General features: G+C 43.3%; 2 protein-coding genes across 8 annotated transcripts in view; one reads left to right on the top strand and one right to left on the bottom strand.

The window, feature by feature from the left end:
* Nucleotides 1-3,948, bottom strand: part of setd2 (SET domain containing 2, histone lysine methyltransferase) — a 124,829-nt gene extending 120,881 nt beyond the window's left edge. For all 3 annotated transcript variants that reach the window (XM_043687964.2, XM_087986585.1, XM_087986584.1), the window contains exon 1: nt 3,298-3,948. In XM_043687964.2, coding sequence (XP_043543899.2) covers nt 3,298-3,332 — 35 coding nt within the window. In that variant the 5' untranslated portion in view covers nt 3,333-3,948. The remainder of the gene's footprint in view (nt 1-3,297) is intronic.
* An 89-nt stretch (nt 3,949-4,037) lies between these two features.
* LOC122548955 (tubulin delta chain-like) overlaps nt 4,038-25,165 on the top strand; it is an 84,582-nt gene continuing 63,454 nt past the window's right edge. For all 5 annotated transcript variants that reach the window (XM_043687972.2, XM_087986589.1, XM_087986591.1 and 2 more), the window contains exons 1-2: nt 4,038-4,118; nt 7,435-7,540. In XM_043687972.2, coding sequence (XP_043543907.1) covers nt 7,437-7,540 — 104 coding nt within the window. In that variant the 5' untranslated portion in view covers nt 4,038-4,118; nt 7,435-7,436. The remainder of the gene's footprint in view (nt 4,119-7,434; nt 7,541-25,165) is intronic.

Genomic DNA, 25,165 nt, shown 5'->3' on the forward strand with positions numbered 1-25,165 from the left:
TTAGTTGCAACTTTTTCTACATTGAAAGTGACCACATTTCAAAGGTATTTCACTGTCCATCTCCAGATGTGGTGAAAGGTGTCATACAAATGTTCCTCTCTTGAAACTCATTGTATGGATCATAAAAAAATACAGTACAGATGAGGACCTTCAGCTCATCACGTCTATACTGCAGAAAATAACTAATCTACACTAGTCCCAATTTCCAGCACTTGGCCCTTAGCATTGAATAGTAGGACATTTCAAGTGCTCATCTAAGTACATTTTAAAAGTTGAGAGGTTACAAGCCTCAACAACCCTCCCAGGCAGTGCATTCCAGACCTGCACCATCCTCTGAATGAAAATATATTTCAAGTCCCACTAAACCCCCTGCCTTTCACTTTCAGAGTCTGCCCCTTTTCATTGTCCCTTCAACAAAAGGGAACAGTTGTTTTCTGCCAAACTGCCTATACTTTTTATACCTCACTCAGGTTCCCCCCTCAACCTTCACTGCTCTAAAGAAAATAGCCCAAGCTTATCCAGAGTATTTTCACAGTTAAACTGCTCCATCCCAGATGAATCTCTTCTGCATCCCTCCAGTGCAATCACAGCCTTCCTACAGGGTGGTAACCAGAACTACACGCAGTACTCCATAAACGTCATGTAAAGCTTTAACACAGCCACCCTGCTCTTATAACCTATACCTCCACTGATACGCAGAAGTTAACCACCCTATTAACTTGCCCTGTCAGTTTCCAGGATGTGTGGACAAGCACCCCAAAAACTCTCTGTTGTTTGAGCTTTCTAGTATGTCAACAAACCTTTGACTGTCCATCATTAAGTTCTCCCATTATATTCACTGTATTCATTCCTTTTGGAAAAATGGCTCTTGTAGTGCAATGGTAGCGCCCCTACTTCAGAATCAGGAGCTTTGGGTTCAAGTGCCTTGGTGCGTCAGAGCATCTCTGAATAGGTTGATGAAAAATACCCAATAAAGGTAAAACTGTTTCAACCGAGCAGTGAATTTGTAAGTGCTCTTGTGGTGCAACGGCAATGGGCTTAGCTTGGGTCACAAAGTCTGGGTTCAAGCCCCACCTGCCCAAGACATGTCTGAACAGGCTGATTAGAAACATCTACACATTCCTTTCCAACCTGTTCATGAGAATTAAAGTCTTCTTGTATTCCTTTCTACTTGAACATGCTCTCACGAGCCACACCTAATTTCACACAGTCTTAGTCTACTGGAGCGCTGCTGGGTGAAAGGGGGTGTCTCTGGATATTCAATGACAATTTTGTACAACTCTTACAAAGAAAGATGTTGGTCAAACAATTGATGGCAACCATACAAAAGGTACCGTCAACTATTAATTCTAAGATACCCCATTCTTTGCGATTTCTTAATTATATCATCAAAAACATCTTGCCTAAAACGTAGCCTCTTCGACCATGCCTTCTCCATTAAAATAAGTGCTACACTACCATTCCCACTCGTAGTCAGTACCGCACTTTGCGTGATGGAAGCAACATGCTTGAGGGCACGAAATTAGGACGAGATGAGCAGTCTTGGCCGAGACACCCAGAGAACTTGACTGCTCATACAGTCAAAGAGCGGTGGTGTAGTAAGGGTGCACCACACGGTTTATGGTGCCATTATTCATTCACAACATTAAACTGAGGCCCTGTATCTCCCCCAAGTTGAATGTGAAAGACACAAGCACGAGTTGAAGAACCAGGAAGATCTTCCCAGTGTCCTAGTCAATATTTATACCACAACCAAAATTAAAAACTGGTTGGTTCTCATTACTGGACTCGTTCCTTTGTGTGGGTCTTAACAAAGTGTGGATGAGTGGATGAGCAAGTTTGCCTTGGATACATCACCAACTCTATGTCAAAAGTACTCCCCTGGACACCAAGGCCCTTAGGGTGCCCTCAGTGGTGAAAGATACGGTGTAAATTTAAGTTCTTTTCTTTAGAGGGTAGGACATACTGCTAATTTCTTGTTTGTTATGAAGGATTATATTAGGAGCGCATAAAAAAAAGTAAATGTTAGAAATCACCATCAGGACAATCACCACCTGAAGGTGCAAATAACAAGAGTAAATTGCGGTTCCAGTCCCTCCATCTCAAAACTTGTTCATTTCTTGACAAAGGGTACCCACCCATATCATGAACCCACCTTTACCTTGTCCAAGACCAGCCTACATTTCCAGAATATTCTGCAGATGTCTCATTTTAACATGAACAGTTTGTCAAAGTCCAGCTTGGAAAATTGTGTACAGAAGACTTCCCAGCATAGAGGAGAGTGCTTTAGTGACAGAAAGAGTTCCCTCATTTGAATATTTTGTTCCATTTTAAAAGAATGTAAAATTCTGTCTATTATATGTAGATTTAGAGATCACTTTGGTGTGGCTGGCTTGCAATTAGTGAAAGCTTTATCTCAAAATGAATATTTTGCACGTGTTTTAGTATAAAATTGATCATGAATTTTCTTCCTCATGGCTATGAGAGTTTGTGATAACAGCTTGAAATGACTCAAGATGGCATCCAACGGTGTTTTTTTGGCAAATGATGGCCACTATGCATTTGGCTGATTATGTTGACCATTCTGATGTTTACAGCCCTTCATTCTGGCTCCATTGTGTCCAGTGCAGCAAGATGGAGCTAATTGCTGAGTGTTTTATACCAAACATTAACACTTTGCCAAGTAAGAGAACACCCCCACCCCCAACACCCCGGTCAAACAAGCGTTCATCTCTCTCTTCAACTAACCCCTCTTGATCACTCCCACCCGACCTACCATTCTCTCTGTGACTATACCACTGTCCAGCTAAAAAAATCCTTCTGAGGCTACTCTCTCGTGGCTCAAAACACCAATAGCCAGCCCTCCGCCCCCAGTCAGACACTCCACTGGTGCCGCAAGCTTCACCGCCCGCCCATTACATGTACGCGAGCGTCGTGGATTTCAGGCCTTGCATCTCCGTTCCTAAATCTATCCTATGTATCTGTTAATCCTCCCCCTTTCAAAGTTTACCCGCCATTTATTTTACGTTACAGCCAAACAAGGGGTTGGGAGATGGCTGAAGGTAAAACAGGAGGGGATTAAAACGTTAGGAGAGTGACCATCACAGGGGCCTGCGCTCCAATCCTTTTGAGACCTTCCCTGAAGGACCGCTTCGCAAAACAGTCCAAACTCATGGTTTTGCATCCACCCTCTCCCAAATCACATTTCAAATTCCAAGTTTTCTTTTTCTGGGAATCCGCCGTGAAACAACTAAACAAATCAATTATATGATAATAATAAATATTTTAATTACTTACTCGGTCGGGTGCTCTGGGTCATAAGCGTCCCCCATCTTCACCGAGCGGCGCTATTTTACTCAAAACATTCAGCATTAAAAAGAAAAAATAATAAAACAACGAGAAAGAAAAAAATCCCCCAACGATTATCCCGGCCGGCGTGTAAATTTCTTTCTTTATAAATTTGTCTTCCACCTTCCTATGGAACGTTGCGAGTTTTCCTCCCAAAGCGACTGGTAACTCGACGTTCTGAAATTAGAATCCCGGCGCCCGCGACGTTCCAAAATCGAACCTTTTTGTATCAATTTTCCCCTCCGATCCGATACAAATGTTGCCCTTCAGCTTCTTTCCATGCTTGCTGCTCCGCCGCTGGTCGCCTTGTGGAATCCAAACACGAATCCCTCCTTTTAAAACATCCCTTCTATATATATTATTGTACCAAATATAAGTGAAAACACTAGGCACACGATCTTTTTTTTAATCCCCGTTTTGCCTCTACAGAAAAAAACTGTAACTTAAAAAAATCCTCCGTCAGAAAGAAACGCAATTCTTTACATCCAAATCCATTTTAATCTTTTTTTTAATCTGGTTTCTCTCTTGTTTTAAGCACACATTCTATGTGTGTTTTTTTAGGCTCGAGAAAGAACACTAGGACGATGTACGTCGCTCCGTAACAAACGGAAATGAACCGAGATAGTTTTTTTAAAAAGAGACTGGGACTTTCCTGTAAAATCGACAAACGCCTGGGCCAATTGAAAGTGCCAGGCCGATTGGTAAAACTGACATAACAAGCGACATTTTATTATCATTCATTTACGGGAGTTACTGCTGCGAATCGCCAGGTTTGTGTTTGTTTCTTTCTGCAATTCGAGATATGGGTTTGTCTGTGGAATAACGTCTGTTCTCATTTTTCTTCTTAAAAGTTGCAATTTAAAAGAAAATTGTAATAGGCACGATTCAAAAACACTTGGTCATAGGGTGGAAAAAATCAATTCGTTATAATGAATTCTGTTTATAATTTTTAATTAAAAATTTGCACCTTGTTTTTAAAACTTTAAAGAGGTGAACGACACTTTTGAATGTACGAGAGAGTTTCCTCAATCGCTTTCGAACCGCCTGGCACTTTCAGTTTTTTATGTCTTTGATACGATGCCTCTTCCTTAGCAACAGACTGTGACCAATTGAGTTACTGTAGAGTACAGGACTGTGTAGAATGATAACACGTGCATCATTAATAGTTCAGAGTTTTTTTGGAAACAGCAGCATGTAAAACTGAATTCAGAAACGCCGAGGTATAATTTGAGTCCTAAAAAATGTTATTCTAGGCTTGTGCCTATGTCCCCATATCGAAATTTCCTCTGTATATTTATACCAGGTAGAATTGGAAGTTCCATTCCCTAAAGGCTGTTATTGAACACTCTGGGATTTTCCTACTATTACTTCCTAATCATAGTTTCAATGGTTATACTGAACTCTGAGATCAAGCCCCAGTCCATAGACTTAAATGAGATTGAAACTTCAGTGCAGTTCAGAAACAGTCCTTTATTGGCTTAATATCTCACCTGCAACATCCAGCATTGTTGGGTCTGCTGTTTCAGATCCCATGATAAATAACTATTTGAAGAATAGGGCCCAGGACTATGTTAATTTTTTTCAACCACTTCAAATAACTTATGTCATCTATCTGTGTGTCTAACCCATGTCTCCCTTTTCCATTCCTTGTATCTTGTCAGCTGGCACAGTTGGTGAGACACTTGCTTCTGAGTCATAAGCATAGGGTTTCATGGAAAAGGTGCTTTGGCCCATCATGTTTATATCAAGCATCTAGGATCATAGAATCACTACTGTGTGGAAGGGTCCATTGAATCTGCACCAACCCTCTGAACACCATCCCACCCAGATCCAGTCCCCCCACCCTATCCCTGTAACCCCATATTTACCATGGCTAACCCACCTAGCCTGCACATCGCTGGATACCATGGGACAATTTACCATCGCCAATACACTTAACCTGCACATCACTGGATACCACGGGACAATTTACCATCGCCAATCCACTTAACCTGCACATCACTGGATACCACGGGACAATTTACCATCGCCAATCCACTTAACCTGCACATCACTGGATACCACGGGACAATTTACCATCGCCAATCCACTTAACCTGCACATCACTGGATGACATGGGAGGAAATCCCCACAGACCCTGGGAGGCAATGGCCTAGTGGTATTGTGACTGGTCTGTTAATCCAGAAACACAGCTAATGTTCTGGGGACATGGGTTTAAATCCTGTCATAGCAAATGGTGGAATTTGAATTCACCTCAGAAATTAAGAATCTAATGACCACCATGAAATCATTGCCAATTGTCAGGAAAAAAAACTCATCTGATTCACTAATGTCCTTTTACAGAAGGAAACTGTTGGCCTACATGTGACTCCAGACCCACAGCAATGTGGTTGATTCTTAACTGCCCTGTGAACAATAAATGGCCAGTCATACCCTCATTCCATGGGAGAAAGTGCAAACGCCACACAGACAGTCACCCAAGGCTGAAATCACCTCTGTACAGCTCTAGTCACATTTGGCCCATTGCCTCGTTTGGTATGGTGCTTTAGGTGATCTCCTAAGTTCTTATACACTGTGATGATTCCCTCCTATACCATTCTGTCAGACCGTGAGTTCCAGATGCCCACTGCCCTCTGTGAAAGAAAATACTTTCTGTCCTTTATCTTAAAAAATATGCTCACTACTAAGAGGAAAAGTTTCTTCCTGTCCACCCTATCTGTAACCCTCTTAATTTTGACCACCGCTCCTCAGCCTCCTTTGCCATAAGGAAATCAGCCCAATATTTAACATCATAGCATAAACACTCTGGCATAGTGAATCTACTCTGCCTCTGCCCTATGCAATCACATCCTTCCTATAGGACAGCAATCAGAACTGCACATAGTACTCCAGCTATGCCTGAACTAATGTACTACATAGCTGTATTATAACTTGCTTGTTCTTGTATTTGATACCTTGAATAATAAAGTTTAAAAATCACACAACACCAGGTTATAATCCAATAAGTTTATTTGAAAGTACAAGCTTTTGGAGCGCTGCTCCTTCATCAGATGGCTAATGGGGTAGAATTATAGAACACCGAATTTATAGTAAAAGTTCAAAGTGTCATACAACTGATGTATTGAACAAACCTAGATTACTGTTAAGTCTTTAATCACTTAGAATGCAGGTTTTGATTGATTATTATGTAGATCTCAGAACTTCTTTCAAGTCACAATTCTGAGACAACTTAAGGTTTTTAAAAAAGTGACATCTCACTCAGACAATTCATTAAAGGTGTAAGGTTAGAGTCTGTCTGTATCCAAACCTTAAATCAGACTGGTTTTATTTCCAAAGTAGGAATTTTATAAAGTGTCACATTTGTAGGCAGTCAGTCATCGTGACATTTATTTCAGATTTCTAGCATCCACAATATTTTGCTTTTATTATCTGAAACATAAGGTTCTGAGTTGAAGTCCAACTCCAGGATTTGAGCACAAAATTCAAGACCAACCCTCCAGTTTTGTACTGAAAGGGCATTGCATTTGTTTGATGTGCTGTCTGTCAAATGAGATATTAAATCTTGGTCTACCTAGTCGGGTGAATGCAAAAGATCCCATGGCAGTATTTGAAGAGGAGCAGGGGAGTTATCCCTGGTGTCCAGGTCAATATTTATCCCTCAGCCAACATTGTAAATTAGCTGCTGTATTTTGAGATAATCACCATGATTCAACTTCAAAAGGACTTAATTGTCTGTGAAGCACTTTAAGGCATTCGGTGGTTATGAGAGTCACCATCAAGATGCAAGTCCTTCTTTTCTTTCAACTGCTGTTTGTCTCTCACGGTCCAATAACAATTTTAACATGACCAGCACAGTGGGAAGGGGGTGGGTGTGAGTTCGTTGCCCACTTTAGATTTTTCCGAATTGTTTTTACAATCAGAATGATTTCGTTCTCAGTCTTAAAAAAGTGGCTGTGCGCAGGTGAATATTCACTTTCTCTTTTTCTCCTTTAAACCCTATTCCATGCTTGTTGCTTGCTATGGACACTATACGTTGGGATTCTGTACGCCATGAGATATGGCCACCATTTTCTTCTTTACCTCTAGGAATGTCCGCCATTTGGCTACAGATTGGGCAATGTGGCAATCAAGTCGGACAGGAATGGTGGAAGCTGGTTACCAATGAAAAGGCTCCAAATTCTACCTTGGACAGGTCAGTGATTTCCCCTGGAAAGTGACTGCAACTGAAAACACTGTGAATCTGGAATAATTAGAACTTTTAAGACTGAGATAAATAGAATTGCTTGTTTGTTAAAGGTATCATGCAATCAAAATAAAGAGCAACGATGGGTAAGTAGTGTTGAGCTGTGATGTAATTGGCTAATCAGATGGTAGATCATGATCAAAGGGCTGAATGGCCTGCTCTTATTCCTTGCTCCTGTGTTTCAATGTTGTATTTAGTTTTCAAGTTGTCCATGGGCCTGGAGAGGTCTGCTGTATGGCACTCTCAGGAGTTAATGGATAAAATCACCACTTTGTGTAGCACTCAACCACAAAGAACAAAAGGTTTCAAGCTTGAATCTAGATCTGTGCTGGATTAGGTGATCTCAGAGGTGTAGCAGCTGTATGAATCACTCTGGCCTCCTCCACAGTTACGGTTTCCTCTGTGTACTTTGAATTTGAAGCATCTCGGAGCAAGTGAGGACGGCAGATGCTGGAGAGTCCGAGTCAAAAAGTGTGGGGGTGGGGTGGGGCGGGGGGGGGGGGGGACGCTGGAAAAGCACAGTAGGTCAGGCAGCATCTGAGGAGCAGGAGAGTCAATGTTTTGGGCATAAGCTCCTGCACTTTGGATGCTTTTCCAGCACCACCCTTTTCGACCCTACTTTGAATTTGACCCTAAGTAGGATGGGAAGAAGTAGAAGGGATTTAACTTCTAATTGTTACACACTGACCTTTGTTAGTTATCGACTGGCTGAAGAGCGTATTGGAGCCAGCAAATGTGCCACATAATTTCAAAATGCCTGTCAGCACCCATTCCTGCACTTCACCAATGAAGGATGGGAAATTCCATGGACTATTGTACCCAGTCAGGGCTGTGGCCTTGAGACAAGAGAGGACAAAATTGGGGGAAAATAGCCAAAAGAACCTACCTGTAGTATAAAATAGAACATGGAAAAATGTGTGCGGGGTCAGATGTGTAGAGAGCAGGCAATCTCCTTGACCAGATGTGTATATATCCTCTTTTTCAAGTCAAATGAAAATAGACCAGGAACTATTTTCTAAACAAAGCCTAGCTGTGAGGATACCTAGAGTCATAGAGTTGTACAGCACAGAAACCGACCCTTTGGTCCAACCCATTCATGCCAACCAGATGTCCTAAATTAATCTATTCCCATTTGCCAGGAGTTAGCCCATATCCTTCTCAACCTTTCCTATTTGTGTGCTGAAAATGTGTTGCTGGAAAAGCGCAGCAGATCAGGCAGCATCCAGGGAACAGGAGAATCGACGTTTCGGGCATAAGCCCTTCTTCAGGATTCATGCCCGAAACGTCGATTCTCCTGTTCCCTGGATGCTGCCTGACCTGCTGCGCTTTTCCAGTTACACATTTTCAGCTCTGATCTCCAGCATCTGCAGACCTCACTTTCTCCTATCTATCCAGATGCCTTTTAAAATGTTGTGATTGTACCAGTCTCCATCACTTCCTCTGGTAGCTTGTTCCATACACACACTACTCTCTGCATGGAAAAGGTGTCCCTTAGCTCCCTTTTATATCTTTTTCATGTCTAAGTTTGGACGACTCTAACCTAGGAAAAAGACCATGGCTATTCACCCTAACCACGCCCCTCATGATTTTATAAACCTCTGTAAGGACACCTGCCATCCTTTGACGATCCAGGGAAAACAGCCCCAGACTATTCACCCTTTCCGTGTAGCTTAAACCCTCCAACCCTGGCAACATCCGTGTAACTCTTTTTCTGCATCATTTCAAGTTTAACAAGCTCATTCCTATAACAGAGAGACCAGGTTTTAATACAGTATTCCAAAAATGGCCTAACCAATATCCTGTACAGCCACAACATGACATCCCAACTCCAATAAACAATGCACTGACCAATAAAGGCCCTTCCTGAAGAAGGGCTTATGCCCGAAATGTCGATTCTCCTGTTCCTTGGATGCTGCCTGACCTGCTGCGCTTTTCCAGCAACACATTTTCAGCTCTGATCTCCAGCATCTGCAGTCCTCACTTTCTCCACTGACCAATAAAGGCAAGTGTACCAAACGCCTTCTTCACTGTGCTGTCTATCTGTGACCCCACCTTTGATGAACTATGAACATGCCCCCCCCAGGTCTCTTTGTTTGGCACCTCTCCCCAGGATCCTACCACTGAGTGTATAAGTCCTGCTCTGATTTGCCTTACCAAAATGCAATATCTTACATTTATTTAAATTAAACTCCATCTGCCACTCCTTAGCCCATCGGCTTATCTGATCAAGCTCCCGTAGTACTCTGAGATAACCTGTGAACCATTTTGATAGTTATGGTTTAATTTTCTTTTCAACCTGCTGTTGTTAGTGTTTTGTATTAATTCCATTATTTATCTTTAAAAAGAAAGAAATATGATGTAAAATGATGCTGAGTTATCAGACTAATGAGATTTGGGCTTCTACTGGAAGATTTGTGATCTGGCAATTGTGAGGAGGCCTTTTCTAACAGGAACGAATGGAGAATTTAGGATTTTCCAAACTGGTGTTCCTCATCAGTCAGGAACATGTCACCAGCCTTTTAGCAGCCCTGTTTGTGGATTATCTGTTGTCCAATGAGTAAAGGCTTTAACTGGTGATCTTGAAAGGAAATAGTTTGCACTTTTGTATTATTATGGTATGGCAGTTAGGTGTTCAATGGCCAATATTTCTATCATGTCTATTCCTACCTTTAACAGCACCTTACATGACCACAGCACTACCCAAAACATTTGAAGTGCCTTCATAGCATAATCACTCTGTAATGGAGGAAATGTAATTGGCCAATTTGTGCACAGTAAGGTCCCAGCAACAGAGATATGTTACCAGTTAATCTGTTTCGTTTAGACTTGCTGAGAGATAAATAGTTGCTAATACATGAGGGAGAATTACCCTGTTTGATTTCACGTTTTCATGGGATCCGTTATTTCCACACTAAAGGGCAGATTGGAAGGCAAATCTCTGACACCTCAGTGCAATAATGAGGGAGCACTGCACTAACAACCTAGATCATGTGTTCAAGTTCCTGGTGCAGGATTTGAACTCACAACCTTCTGACTTAAGATCCACCATTGAGCTAAGCTGAGAGGTAGACAGTGGCATAGTGGTAATATTGTTAGACTGCTAATCCCAAAGGTCCAGGTTAATGTTGTGGTTCTGTTCGCCGAGCTGGGAATTTGTGTTGCAGACGTTTCGTCCCCTGTCTAGGTGACATTCTCAGTGCTTGGGAGCCTCCTCTAAAGTGCTTCTGTGATGTTTCCTCCAGCATTTATAGTGATTTGTATCTGCCGCTTCCGGTTGTCAGTTCCAGCTGTCCGCTGCAGTGGCCGGTATATTGGGTCCAGGTCGATGTGCTTATTGATTGAATCTGTGGATGAATGCCATGCCTCTAGGAATTCCCTGGCTGTTCTCTGGCTTGTCCTGTAATAGTAGTGTTGTCCCAGTCGAATTCATGTTGCTTGTCATCTGAGTGTGTGACTACTAAGGATAGCTGGTCATGTCGTTTCGTGGCTAGTTGGTGTTCATGGATGTGGACCGTTAGCTGTCTTCCTGTTTGTCCTATGTAGTGTTTTGTGCAGTCCTTGCATGGGATTTTGTTTACTACGTTGGTTTTGCTCATGCTGGGTATCGGGCCCTTCGTCCTGGTAAGTTGTTATCTGAGAGTGGCTGTTGGTTTGTGTGCTGTTATGAGTCCTAGTGGTCGCAGTAGTCTGGCTGTCAGTTCAGAAATGTTTTTGATGTACGGTATTTTTGTGCTGTACAATCCAATTGTGGTATTGCAGTGTCTAAAATAAATTTATTAAGTATTCCCAGTGTGGCTGGGCATGGGAGACATCTAAAATGAGTCAGCTGCTTACCCTCTGTGAACCTGAGCACATCCAAATATGCTGCCCATATCCTAACTTGCACCAAGTCCTCTTCATCTATTATTCTTGTTCTCATTGACTTTCAATGATCTAGCAACTCCTTGATTTTGTAATTCTGATCAAGTTCTAACCCACCCTGTCCTTATCCATTCGTACCTCTGTAATGCCTCCAGTCCTTCAGTCTTCCAAGATCACTGTGCTCCTCCTATTTCAGCCTTTTTTGGAGACTCCACTGCCTTCACTCCACCATGGAAAGCTGTACTTTAGCTCCCCATTAAAACTCTACCTCTCCACACCTTCTCTTTAAAACTGACAGCCTTAACTAATCTTTGAGTCATTTTTCCTAATGTCATATTATTTCTGAATTTTTGACTGATTAACTTCCAGTGAAGCATGATAGAATATGTTGTCAGGATTTGGAAATGCTGGTGTTGGATTGGGGTTTAATTGGAAGCACTAGCTTTTGGAGCGTTGCTCCTTCGTAAGGAGCAGCGCTCCGAAAGCTAGTGCTTCTAAGTCAACCTGTTGGACTATAACCTGGTGTTGTGTGATATTTAACTTACTATATTGTGATTGGTAGCCTTCCATCTTGTGAGATGATAGTTTTCACATTGGTGGTCAAAATTGTGTTGATTTCAGTCGCTCTTGTCCTGGCATGGAAGTCTGTGCTGAATCTGTTATGGGTCAAAATAGTGGGCTGAGAATGTGTAGGATTCACAGACCTTTTGTTTTCTCTGAGCCTTATGCTTGGCAGTTGAGCTTCCTTTCACTCATAACTGTTCTTTTCTATGTTGATCACCCTTCTGGAATATGCTTTCCTGAGCAAGGTTCATAGAGACTTGGACTGCCCACATTTCACTATCTCCTTTTCAGTCTCTCCATCTGAGTCAACAGGAATACACTGGCTTGCTTTCAGGAATTGATGGAAAGGTGATGTATTCAGACATCAGCCGCCCTTTAGGTTTCGCTCCAGAATCTTTGTCGGGGCTAACTTCCTTTCCCTTCGACTCTTCTGAGAAATTAACAAAGCCAAGGAACAACTCATCCAAAGCTGCGTTTTATTCATGCGAGTCAGTGTGTCAACATGTTGTTGGCCCTGCGCGCTGCATGTCTAAGGATCAAACTTACAAGTTCCATTGAATTCTTAGCATGGGACTGTGGAAGACCCAATTTCTATGTATGACTACAGAGAGACAACTGAGGACTTGCCAATGGTGCACTTGTATCTTTGTCTTTTGAAGTATATTGGAGTGCAGTGCTCCATTTTGTTGAATTTAGAAATGGCCTGGTATGTCTCATGCATGGTCAAGCAGGGAGAGTGGTGCTTAATAGGTTGTGTTCTTTGTGCTTTTTGCATTCCCTCTGACAACTCAATTTCTATATTTTATTTTGTCTGAATTTGAGTTTAAATTTAAATTCTCAGGCTTTGTTTCGAACTCATGTTTGGTCCAGCAATGAGCACAGTGCTGTCAGTAAACTAAGAAAACTTTAATTATAGGAACCAAACAAATGCAATATACAGTGCCTGACATCAGAGGCATATTTTGCCCCCTGGATATATAACTGTCATTTAAGTAAACTATCTACCACATGAGCAAATTGTTCCCTCATTCATGAGGAAATGACTCTACCTTCACTGGCCTGGAGGGAATGGGAAAGCAGGGAATATAATTCTCTACACGTAAGGCCAGGAATGGCAGATTTCCTTCCCTAAATGACATTCCGGTTTTATGGCAGTCAACACAGCTTAATGCTGACTGTGTAATCAATCTTATAATTCCATATTTTATTGAATTCAAATTTAATTATATATCAGGGTGGGATTGAACCTATTCCCCAGAACATTGAACGTGAGAGGGGGAAAGTTTTTAAAGGAGATATGCGAGGATGGTAGGTACCTGGAACATGCTGCCAGGGGAGGTGGTAGGAGCAGAAGTGACAGCAACATTTAAGAGACATTTAGACAGACACATGCAAGCAGATGGATTAGTGTAGAATAGCATCATGGTTGGCACAGATATGGCTGGCTGAAGGGCCTGTTCCTGTGCTGTACTGTTCTATGTTCCATCTGAGAGTAAAAGCAAATTTTTCTTTTAAAATCAGTTCTAGCTTTCTCCTACACTGGTGCAGCAACCTAGAAAATTCTTTATGGATTTTTGCTCAATTACATCAAAAAAAACCAAGAATGACAAAAAAATTATACATACCAAACACAAGGTCAAGACATTTAAAGCAATATATGCAGTTGGTATAGTTAATATGGATTTCAGCAAAGCGTTTGACAAAATCCCACTTGAGTGATGGACAAAGAAGACAAAAGCGCATGGGATTCAGGGTAACTTGGTAGGTTGGCATAGTGGTGGGGGCGGGGATGGTAGAATGCTGTTTGTGTGTGACTGGTGGCTAGTGTCCAGTGCTGTACCATAGTATTGGATCTCTAATTGGTCATAAAATGCATATATTAAAAAAACATTATAGAAGAAGATGATAAATAAGTTTGTGAATGACAAAAAGATTGGCTGAGCAGTGAGGAAGACGGTCTTTGGTTGCAGAAGTATTCAGATGCATTGGTCAGATGGACAGACCAATGACAGATGGAATTTAACCTTGATCAATGAAAGGTGATGCACTTTAGAAGAAATAACAAGACAAAGCAGTCCCTAATGAATGGCAGGGGACAGAAAGCTCAAAGAAACTGAGGGAACTTGGGTCCTTGTGACTCTACTCCTGAAGACAGTGGGACTGGTTAATAAAATATTAAGAAGACACTTGCCTTTATCAGTTGTGGCATAGATTATAAGAGCACAGAGGTTTTGTTGGAGCTGTATAAAACTTTGGTGAAACCACTATGGTAGGACTGTGCACATTTCTGGTCACCGCACTATAGGAAGGATGCGATTATTTTAGAGGGGGTGCAGAAGAGATTCTCCCAGGATGTTGCATGGGATAGAGCAATTTATCTCGAAAGAAAGGCTGGTTAAGTTCAGCTTGTTTCCTTTAGAGCAGAGAACGCTGAGAGGGGATCTGATTATGTGTGTAAGATTATGAGGAGCATGGACAGGGTGGATAGAAAATAGTTGTTTCCCTTTGGTGAAGGGCCAATAACGAGAGACCATTACTTCAAGGTGAAAGGCAGGAAGTTTAGAAGGAATTGAGTAAAGTTCTTTTCACCCAGACAGTAGTGGGAATCAGAAGTTGACTGCCTGGGGGGGGGGGGGGGGGCAGGGTGGTGGTAGTGTGACGAGAAACCTCATAACCTTTAAAAGTACATGGTTGAGCACTTGAAATGGCATAACATTCAAGGCTATAGGCAAGTGCTGAAAAATGGAACTCGTGTATATTTAGTGTAATTTTTGTCAGTTTGGACGTGATGTGCTGATGGGCCTGTTCTGTATGATTCTGTATTATGTACACACCCTGTATCAGACAGTGTGAAGGAACATTTTGAGATGGAAATATATCAAGTATCTTTTGTGGAGCAATATGAACTTTCCAGGTCCAACCTTGCACTGCTGCCGCACAGCACCAGGGTCCTGGGTTCGATTCTCGACTGTCTGTGTGGAGTTTGCACATTCTCCCCGTGTCTGCGTGGGTTTCCTCCGGGTGCTCCGGTTTCCTCCCACAATCCAAAGATGTGCAGGTCAGGTGGATTGGCCATGCTAAATTGCCCGCAGTGTTGGTCAGGGGTAAATATAGGGTAGGGGAATGGGTTTGGGTAGGTTTCTCTTCGGATGGGCGGTGTGGACTTGTTGGGCCGAAGGGCCTGTTTCCACACTTTAGAGAATCTAAGCTAATCTAATCTAATCATATTAGGCCCAAAATCAAATGGTTTTGTGAAGACTAAATACTCAACAGACACTCATCAGGAAGAGCTCCACCCCTGAGTTTGGATAATCTTAGTATTGATACAACCATAAAGAAAATGTTTCCTTTATAGGGTGAGCATAACTACATGTCGTCAACGTATGTTAGTGACCTAGAAATCCAATAGAGAATTGTGAAAAAGATTTTACACCCAAAGAGTGGTAAGAATGTGGAACTCACATTCCTACAGGACATGGTTGCAATGAGTAGCAAAATAACTCCATAAAGGCAGGTATCCCATCACTCTCTATTTACATGTGCATAGTACTTGACACTGCTCAGAGTGTCAGCCATCTCTCAGAGTGAACAGAACCCCTGACATTTCTGTTTATTTTTTTCTTTTTTTTTTTCTTAAGGCTTGTACCTCATCACCAAGTCAACCCTTATTTACATGTGCAGAGTCCTTGGCATTGATCCAGCACCCTCAGAGTGAACAGGATAAGTAACACTCCTGTTTTTTTTATTACCCCCACACTACCGCCTAACTGCGGTAGGGCTTATTTTTTCCCCAGCACCCATGTTGTGTGTGTGCAGGTGTGAGACACAGTGAGAGACACAAGGTGCACGAATCTTTAGTCAAGTTTCCACCAGGAAGAAAGGAAACACCCGAGTGGCCTGTACATTTCTGTTTTTCTTTTTTTTTCTTTTTAGTGAACAGAACCCCTGACAGTCCTGTTTTTTTTTTATTTTATTTTTTCTTAAGCAGTGCCCTTACACTCTTTTTTTAAAAACATTTATCCCACACTACCGCCTAACTGCGGTAGGGCTTATTTTTTCCCCAGCACCCATGTTGTGTGTGTGCAGGTGTGAGACACAGTGAGAGACACAAAGTGCACGAATCTTTATTCAATTTCCACCACCAGGAAGATAGGAAAACACCCGGGTGGCCAACATTTCTGTGTTTTTTTTTGTGTGTGTGTGCAGGTGTGAGACACAGTGGGAGACACAAAGTGCACCAATCTTTATTCAATTTCCACCACCAGGAAGATAGGAAAACACCCGGGTGGCCAGTGACAAACACTGCCCTTCACATCAAAGGGCAGTGCTGTGTGATCAAAAACAGTGAAGGGAAGGGTAGGGACTAAATCAAAATAGAGTTGGAGGGAGAAATGATGCACTCCACTCCTTGCGGCGCCCACCTCTCCCTGAACAACTCCATGGTGTTGGTGGACACCGCGTGCTCCTTCTCCAAGGACACCCGGGCCCTAACGTAACCGCGGAAGAGGGGCAGGCAGTCGGCCCTAACGACCCCCTCCACGGCCCGCTGCCTGGACCTGTTGATGGCCAGTTTGGCCAGGCCCAGGAGCAGACCCACGAGGAGATCTTCAGACCTGCCCTCCTTCCTCCGTACCGGGTGCCCAAAGATCAGGAGCGTGGGACTGAAGTGCAGCCAAAAACAGAGAAGAAGGTTTTTAAGGAAATCAAAAAGGGAGTGCAAACGCCCACACCCAATATAGACGTGGTCCACGGACTCCACAGCACCACAGAACAAGCAGTTGGGCTGGGAGTCCGTGAACCACCGCAACCTGCGGTTGCAGGGGACTGCTGCGTGCAGCACCCTCCACCCCAGATCCCCGAGAGAAAGGGGGAGGACTCCCGCGTAGAGAGCCCTCCACTGGGGATCCCCACCGCCCGGTGGCAACATTTCTGTTTATATTTTTTTTCTTTTTTTTTCCTGTCTATTTTTTTTTCTTTTTCTTTTTTTTTTTCTTTTTAGGGAGAAGAGGACAAACCTCAAATCCCTCCTGTTTATTTTTTTTTTCTTAACCCCCACACTACCACCTAAGTGCGGTAGTGCTTATTTTATCCCCAGCACCCATGGTGTGTGTGTGCAGGTGTGAGACACAGTGGAAGACACAAGGTGCACAAATCTTTATTCAATTTCCACCACCAGGAAGATAGGAAAAACACCCGGGTGGCCAGTGACAAACACTGCCCTTCACATCAAAGGGCAGTGCTGTGTGATCAAAACAGTGAAGGGGAGGGTAGGGACTAAATCAAAATAGAATTGGAGGGAGAAATGATGCACTCCACTCCCTGCGGCGCCCACCTCTCCCTGAACAACTCCAGGGTGTTGGTGGACACCGCGTGCTCCTTCTCCAAGGACACCCGGGCTCTAACGTAACCACGGAAGAGGGGCAGGCAGTCGGCCCTAACGACCCCCTCCACGGCCCGCTGCCTGGACCTGTTGATGGCCAGTTTGGCCAGGCCCAGGAGCAGACCCACGAGGAGATCTTCAGACCTGCCCTCCTTCCTCCGTACCGGGTGCCCAAAGATCAGGAGCGTGGGACTGAAGTGCAGCCAAAAACAGAGGAGAAGGTTTTTAAGGAAATCAAAAAGGGAGTGCAAACGCCCACACCCAATATACACGTGGTCCACGGACTCCACAGCGCCACAGAACAAGCAGTTGGGCTGGGAGTCCGTGAACCACCGCAACCTGCGGTTGCAGGGGACTGCTGCGTGCAGCACCCTCCACCCCAGATCCCCGAGAGAAAGGGGGAGGACTCCCGCGTAGAGAGCCCTCCACTGGGGATCCCCACCGCCCGGTGGCAACATTTCTGTTTATATTTTTTTTTTGCGGTAGTGCTTTCCCCCATTTATTTCCACTCCTGTTTATTTTTTTTTTTCTTCTTTTTTTTTCTTTTTTCCTTTTTTTTTGTTATTTTTTTTTCTCTTTTAACCCCCACACTACCACCTAAGTGTGGTAGTGCTTATTTTATCCCCAGCACCCATGGTGTGTGTGTGCAGCTGTGAGACTCAGTGAGAGACACAAAGTGCACGAATCTTTATTCAATTCCCACCACCAGGAAGATAGGAAAACACCCGGGTGGCCAGTGACAAGCACTGCCCTTCACATCAAAGGGCAGTGCTGTGTGATCAAAACAGTGAAGGGGAGGGTAGGGACTAAATCAAAATAGAGTTGGAGGGAGAAATAATACACTCCACTCCCTGCGGCGCCCACCTCTCCCTGAACAACTCCAGGGTGTTGGTGGACACCGCGTGCTCCTTCTCCAAGGACACCCGGGCCCTAACGTAACCGCGGAAGAGGGGCAGGCAGTCGGCCCTAACGACCCCCTCCACGGCCCGCTGCCTGGACCTGTTGATGGCCAGCTTGGCCAGGCCCAGGAGCAGACCCACGAGGAGATCTTCAGACCTGCCCTCCCTCCTCCGTACCGGGTGCCCAAAGATCAGGAGCGTGGGACTGAAGTGCAGCCAAAAACAGAGGAGAAGGTTTTTAAGGAAATCAAAAAGGGAGTGCAAACGCCCACACCCAATATACACGTGGTCCACGGACTCCACAGCACCACAGAACAAGCAGTTGGGCTGGGAGTCCGTGAACCACCGCAATCTGCGGTTGCAGGGGACTGCTGCGTGCAGCACCCTCCACCCCAGATCCCCGAGAGAAATGGGGAGGACTCCCGCGTAGAGAGCCCTCCACTGGGGATCCCCACCGCCCGGTGGCAACATTTCTGTTTATACATGTCAACCAGGGCCCCCTGATTGGACCAGATAAACATCCCAATCAAGGAACTCCTATTCTATGAGGTCCACCTGGCTGACCACACTCCAATCGCTACAAATAGTATAGATGCACTTAAGGGGAAGCAACAGCATCACTTATTGGAGAAAGGAATTGATAGTTACAAAATAAGAGAATAATGAGGAAGATGGGAGGATGCTCAAGTCGATTAAAAACACTGGCATTAACTGGTTGAGCTAAATGGCAAGTTTCTGTGGCGTATATCCTACGTAGCCCTGTGTATAGATCCGGTCATACTCTGTCCTTGCAATGTAATTTTTTAAAAAACATAGAAGTGATATTTCACACCTGTGGAGTACATGGAATGGGTTTAGGGCCTCCTGGCCCAGAGGTTGTGATGCAACCACTGCACCACAAAAACCTATCTGGGGCAATTTTTATTTTATATCAGCCTGTTCAAAGATGTTATTATACGCCATTGGATCAGATAGGACTTGAACCCAGGCCTCTTGGCTCAGAGAGGTAGGGACTCGGGAGCCCTTCATCGAGAACATGATTATAAGATATATACAATACTAAAGTGGATTAACAAAGTAGATGTAGAGAAGATGTTTCTTTCTGTGGGGCAATTTAGACCAAGAGTTCATAGTTTTAGGATAAGGAGTAGCAAATTTGAAACAGAAGTGAGGAGAAATTACTTGTCTCAAAAGTACAATACCCCAGAGTACAGTGAGTACATTTTAATGAGGGGATAGACAGGTTTTTAGTTAGCAATGAGTTGAAGGATTATGGAGAGAATGCAGGAAAGTGGAGTTGAGGCTGAGATGAGATCAGCTATATTAAATGGCAGACCAAACATGTGGGGTTGAATTGCCTACTCCTGCTCCTAGTTCTTTTGGTTTGGTGTATATGTACCAGCCATGCTGGTAACACACTCAGCTCTCATTCACTATGTTATAGGATCAAATCTCTGGAACGTTGAGTGCAAAAGTCGACGCTGACATTCTATTGCAGTACTGAGGAAACATTGCACTTTGAAGATTGCTGAGGAGACATTAAACTGAGGGCTAATTTACACTTACAAATGGATCTAATAGATTACATGACATGAATCTGAAGAAGAGCAGGTTGGTTATCCTTGGCTGTCCTACCCAATATTCTCCTTAGATGTTGCCTGACCTGCTGTGCTTTTTTCCAGCACCACACCCTAACTACTAACTACCCAATATTCATTCTTTTAAAAATATATTTTTATTGAAAAAGAGCTTTTTGATATTACAACAAATACAAAACAATATAATTCAAAACAGTACAAAAAAAGCAAGAAAAAAATGAAACCAAACTGCACTCATATACAAATGTATACATAAAAAACAACTAAATACCTAAATAATAACTAATAACTAACTAATAATAATAATATGGCTCAACGGGACAAAACACTGGCTCTTTGCCATCAAAAGCATTGATTTACACATAGCCATACATTTGCAGTTCCCCCTCTCTGGATACTGGACTCATAAAGCACAATCATTATGGCTATATAAAAGCCATTATTAGTATGGCAGATAAATCTGTGTTCAGGCAGTCCAAAAAGAGCCGCCATGCCTAATAAAAACTCTCAATTTTTATGATGCACCAAACTTGAAAGAAAATCCAAAGGGATATGCTCCATAACTACCTTACGCCAACCCGACAAACTCGGAGGATTTACAGACGCCCAACCTATTAGACACCCAAAAAGTAAGGATGTTGAAAAATGTTTTTCTAATGCGCATCAATAGGCAATACACTGGACAGGCTAAGGAGATCCCAAGATCCTCTCTATTGCACATACCACAATGCTCCAGTATATTTGGAGCCTGCAGCAGGACCAGATGCAATGAGTAAGAGTGCCTGTGCTCAGTTTGCACTTGGGATAAGTTGAAGATACGCAAAGAGTCATAGAGATGTACAGCATGGAAACAGACCCTTCAGTCCAACCTGTCCATGCCGACCAGATATTCCAACCCAATCTAGTCCCTCCTGCCAGCACCTGGCCCATATCCCTCCCAACCCTTCCTATTCATATACACATGCAAATGCCTTTTAAATGTTGCAATTGTACCAGACTCCACCACATCCTCTGGCAGCTCATTCCACACATGTACCATCCTCTGTGTCAAAAAGTTGCCCCTCAGGTTTCTTTTATATTTTTCCCCTATACCTTTGCCCTCTAGCTGTAGACTCCCCGACCCCAGGGAAAAGACTTTGTCTATTTATCCTATCCATGCCCCTCATGATTTTGTAAACCTCTATAAGGTCACCCCTCAACCTCCGATGCTTCAGGGAAAACAGCCCCAGCCTGTTCAGCCTCTCCCTATAGCTCAAATCCTGCAACCCTGGCAACATCCTTGTAAATCTTATCTGAATCCTTTCAAGTTTCACAACATCTTTCCGATAGGAAGGAGACCAGAATTACACACAATATTCCAACAGTGGCCTAACCAATGTCCTGTACAGTCGCAACATGACCTCCCAATAAAAGAAAGCATACCAAAACACCTTTTTCATTTTCCTATCTACCTGCGACTCCACTTTCAAGGAGCTATGAACCTGCACTCCAAGGAATACTCCCTAGGACCTTACCATTAAGTGTATAAGTCCTGCTAAGATTTGCTTTTCCAAAATGCAGCCCCTCACTCTTAGCTGAATTAAACTCCATCTGCCACTTCTCAGGCCATTGGCCGATCTGGTCAAGATCCTGTTGTCATCTGAGGTATCCTTCTTCGCTGTCCACTACACCTCCAATTTTTGTGTCATCTGCAAACTTACCAACTGTACTTCTTATGCTCGCATCCAAATCATTTATGTAAATGACAAAAAGTAGAGGAGCCAGCACCGATCCTTACGCCACTCCACTGGTCACAGGCCTCCAGTCTAAAAACAACCCTCCACCACCAGCCTCTGTCTTCTACCTTTGAGCCAGTTCTGTATCCAAATGGCTAGTTCTCCCTATATTCCATGAGATCAAATCTTGCTAACCAGTCTCCCATGGGGAACCTTGTCGAACACCTTACTGAAGTCCATATAGATCACATCTGCCACTCTGCCCTCATCAATCCTCTTTGTTACTTCATCAAAAAACTCAATCAAGTTTGTGAGACATGATTTCCCACACACACAGCCATGTTGACTATCCCTAATCAGTCCTTGCCTTTCCAAATACATGTACATCCTGTCCCTCAGGATTCCCTCCAACAATTTGCCCATCACTGAGGTCATGCTCACCGGTTTATAGTTTCCTGGCTTGTCCTTACCGCCCTTCTTAAACATTGACACCATGTTAGCCAACCTCCAGTCTTCTGGCACCTCACCTGTGACTATCGATGATACAAATATCTCAGCAAGAGGCCCAGCAATCACTTCTCTAGCTTCCCCTGATCTGGTCCTGGGGATTTATCCACTTTTATGCGTTTCAAGACATCCAGCACTTCCTCCTCTGTAATATGGACATTTTGCAAGGTGTCACCATCTATTTCCCTACATTATATATCTTCCATATCCTTTTCCACAGTAAATGCTGATGCAAAATACTTGCTTAATATCTCCCCCATTTTCTGCGGCTCCACGCAAAGGCCACCTTGCTGATCTTTGGGGGGCCCTATTCTCTCCCTAGTTACCCTTTTGTCCTTAATGTATTTGTAAAAACCCTTTGGATTCTCCTTAATTCTATTTGCCAAAGCTATCTCATGTCCCCTTTTTGCCCTCCTGATTTCCCTCTTAAGTATACTCCTACTGCCTTTATACTCTTCTAAGGATTCATTCGATCTATCCTGTCTATACCTACATATGCTTCTTTCTTTTTCTTAACCAAACCCTCAATTTCTTTTTCTCATCCAGCATTCCCTATACCTACCAGCCTTTCCTTTCACCCTAACACGAATGTCTCATTCCTGAAGGTTTCCCATTTTCCAGCCGTCCCTTTACCTGCAAACATCTGCCTCCAATCAGCTTTCAAAAGTTCTTGCCTAATCCCGTCAAAATTGGCCTTTCTCCAATTTAGAACTTCAACTTTTAGGTCTGGTCTATCCTTTTCCATTGTTATTTTAAATCAAATAGAATTATGGTCACTGGCCCCAAAGTGCTCCCCCACTGACACCTCAGTCACCTGCCCTGCCTTATTTCCCAAGACTAGGTCACGTTTTGCACCTTCTCTAGTAGGTACACCGACATACTGAATCAGAAAATTGTCTTGTACATACTTAACAAATTCCTCTCCATCTAAACCCTTAACACTATGGCAGTCCCAGTCTATGTTTGGAAAGTTAAAATCCCCTACTATAACTACCCTATTATTCTTACAGATAGCTGAGATCTCCTTACAAGTTTGTTTCTCAATTTCCCTCTGACTGTTAGGGGGTCTATAATACAATCCCAATAAGATGATCATCCCTTTCCTATTTCTCAGTTCCACCCAAATAACTTCCCTGGATGTATTTCCAGGAATATCCTCCCTCAGCACAGCTGTAATGCTATCCCTTATCAAAAATGCCACTCCCCCTCCTCTCTTGTCTCCCTTTCTATCCTTCCTGTAGCATTTGTATCCTGGAACATTAAGCTGCCAGTCCTGTCCATCCCTGAGCCATGTTTCTGTAATTGCTATGATATCCCAGTCCCATGGTGCCTTCCATGTTAGGCCCCTTGCATCGAACCTACCTTGTCCCTCCCTGCCCTGACTGTTTGACTCTCTTCTATTCTCAACTGTACCAGTCTCAGATTGATCTCTTTCCTCACTATCTAGTACAGGTCACATTTACCCCAAAAGAGATTCCAATGATCCAAGAATGTGAATCTTTCTCCCATACACCAGCTCCTCAGCCATGCATTCATCTGCTCTATCCTCCTATTCCTGCCCTCACTAGCTTGTAGCACCGGGAGTATTCTAGATATTACTACTCTCAAGGACTTCTTTTTGTAAATTCCTACCTAACTCTCTGTAATCACTGTTCAGAATCTCAACCTTTTCCCTTCCTATGTTGTTGGTTCCAATGTGGATAATGACCTCTTGCTGGCCCCTCTTCCCCCTTGAGAACATTCTGCACCCTCTCTGAGACATCCTTGATCCTGGCACCAGGGAAGCAACACACCATTCTGATTGTTCACTGCTGGCCACAGAAACATCTGTCTGTACCTCGGACTAGAGAGTCCCCTAACACAATTGATCTCTTGGAATCCGACGTACCCCTCGTTGCATTAGAGCCAGTCTCCATACCAGAAACTTGGCTGTTCATGCTACATTCCCCTGTGAATCGATCATCCCCTACATTTTCCAAAACACCATACTTGTTTGTAATGGGTATATCTACAGAAGTCTCCTGCACTAGGTGCCTACCTCTCTTACCTTTCCTGGAGTTAACCCATCTATGTGACTGTATCTGAGACTTTCCCCCCCTTCCTATAACTGCCATCCGTCACATACAGTTGCTGTTGCAAATTCCTCATTGCTTCTATCTGTCTCTCCAACCGATCCATTCGATCAGATAAGATTCGCAACCAACAGCATTTATTGCAGATATAATCTGCGGTAACCCTTAAACTCTCTTTAACTGCTACATCTGACAAGAAGCACATATCACCTACTAAAGGCCATTTTTGCTCCTTCACAATCTACAGACCCAGAAAATAACACCGTCTTATTCCTCTACAAAACACTGCCCCAGGTTAAATGAATAGTTATGGCTTATATTTTAAGTTTAATCAAGAGACATATCTCAAAAAAATATAATCAAGAAAGAACCCACTCTACCCACTACTGCAAACTTTCTGTAGGCCACTTAAACAATTAACTTATCTGATTCTGTGCTGTGAACTTCACCCAAACAGTTCCTCCAAGATCAGTTGTGAATTTCACTGTTTGTTAATTTTACCAGACACACTCCGATGTCTAGCGATACGTGAATTCAAACAGCAAAGGCAGTAACTGTACAGTGTCAGTTTCTTTCTCCCTCTCTCTCTCTCCTGCACTGACCTCACTATGTGCTTCCTTTTTCTGTTCTTCTCCCTTTTAAAAATGCTGTTGTTTTAACTTTTATTTCCAAAGTTCCAAAACAATGCAACAGCATATAAAACAGTAAATGCTGCTCCTGGAATTCGAGGAAATCACCCCCAGCACCTAAAATACTTCAAAAAAGGAGCAGCTGTTACAGCCATCTTAGATTTGTTAAATGATCTGGACTTAAAAATGTGTTGCTGGAAAAGCACAGCAGGTCAGGCAGCATCAAAGGAGAAGGAGAATCGACATTTCGGGCATGCTGCCTGACCTGCTGCACTTTTCCAGCAACACATTCTTAAGCTCTGATCCCCAGCATCTGCAGTCCTCACTTTCTCCTAAATGATCTGGAGCC

Source organism: Chiloscyllium plagiosum, unplaced genomic scaffold, assembly GCF_037043375.1.
Source record: "Chiloscyllium plagiosum isolate Xiang-an unplaced genomic scaffold, Cpla_swu_hap1 HiC_scaffold_4, whole genome shotgun sequence".
Classification (NCBI taxonomy): domain Eukaryota; kingdom Metazoa; phylum Chordata; class Chondrichthyes; order Orectolobiformes; family Hemiscylliidae; genus Chiloscyllium; species Chiloscyllium plagiosum.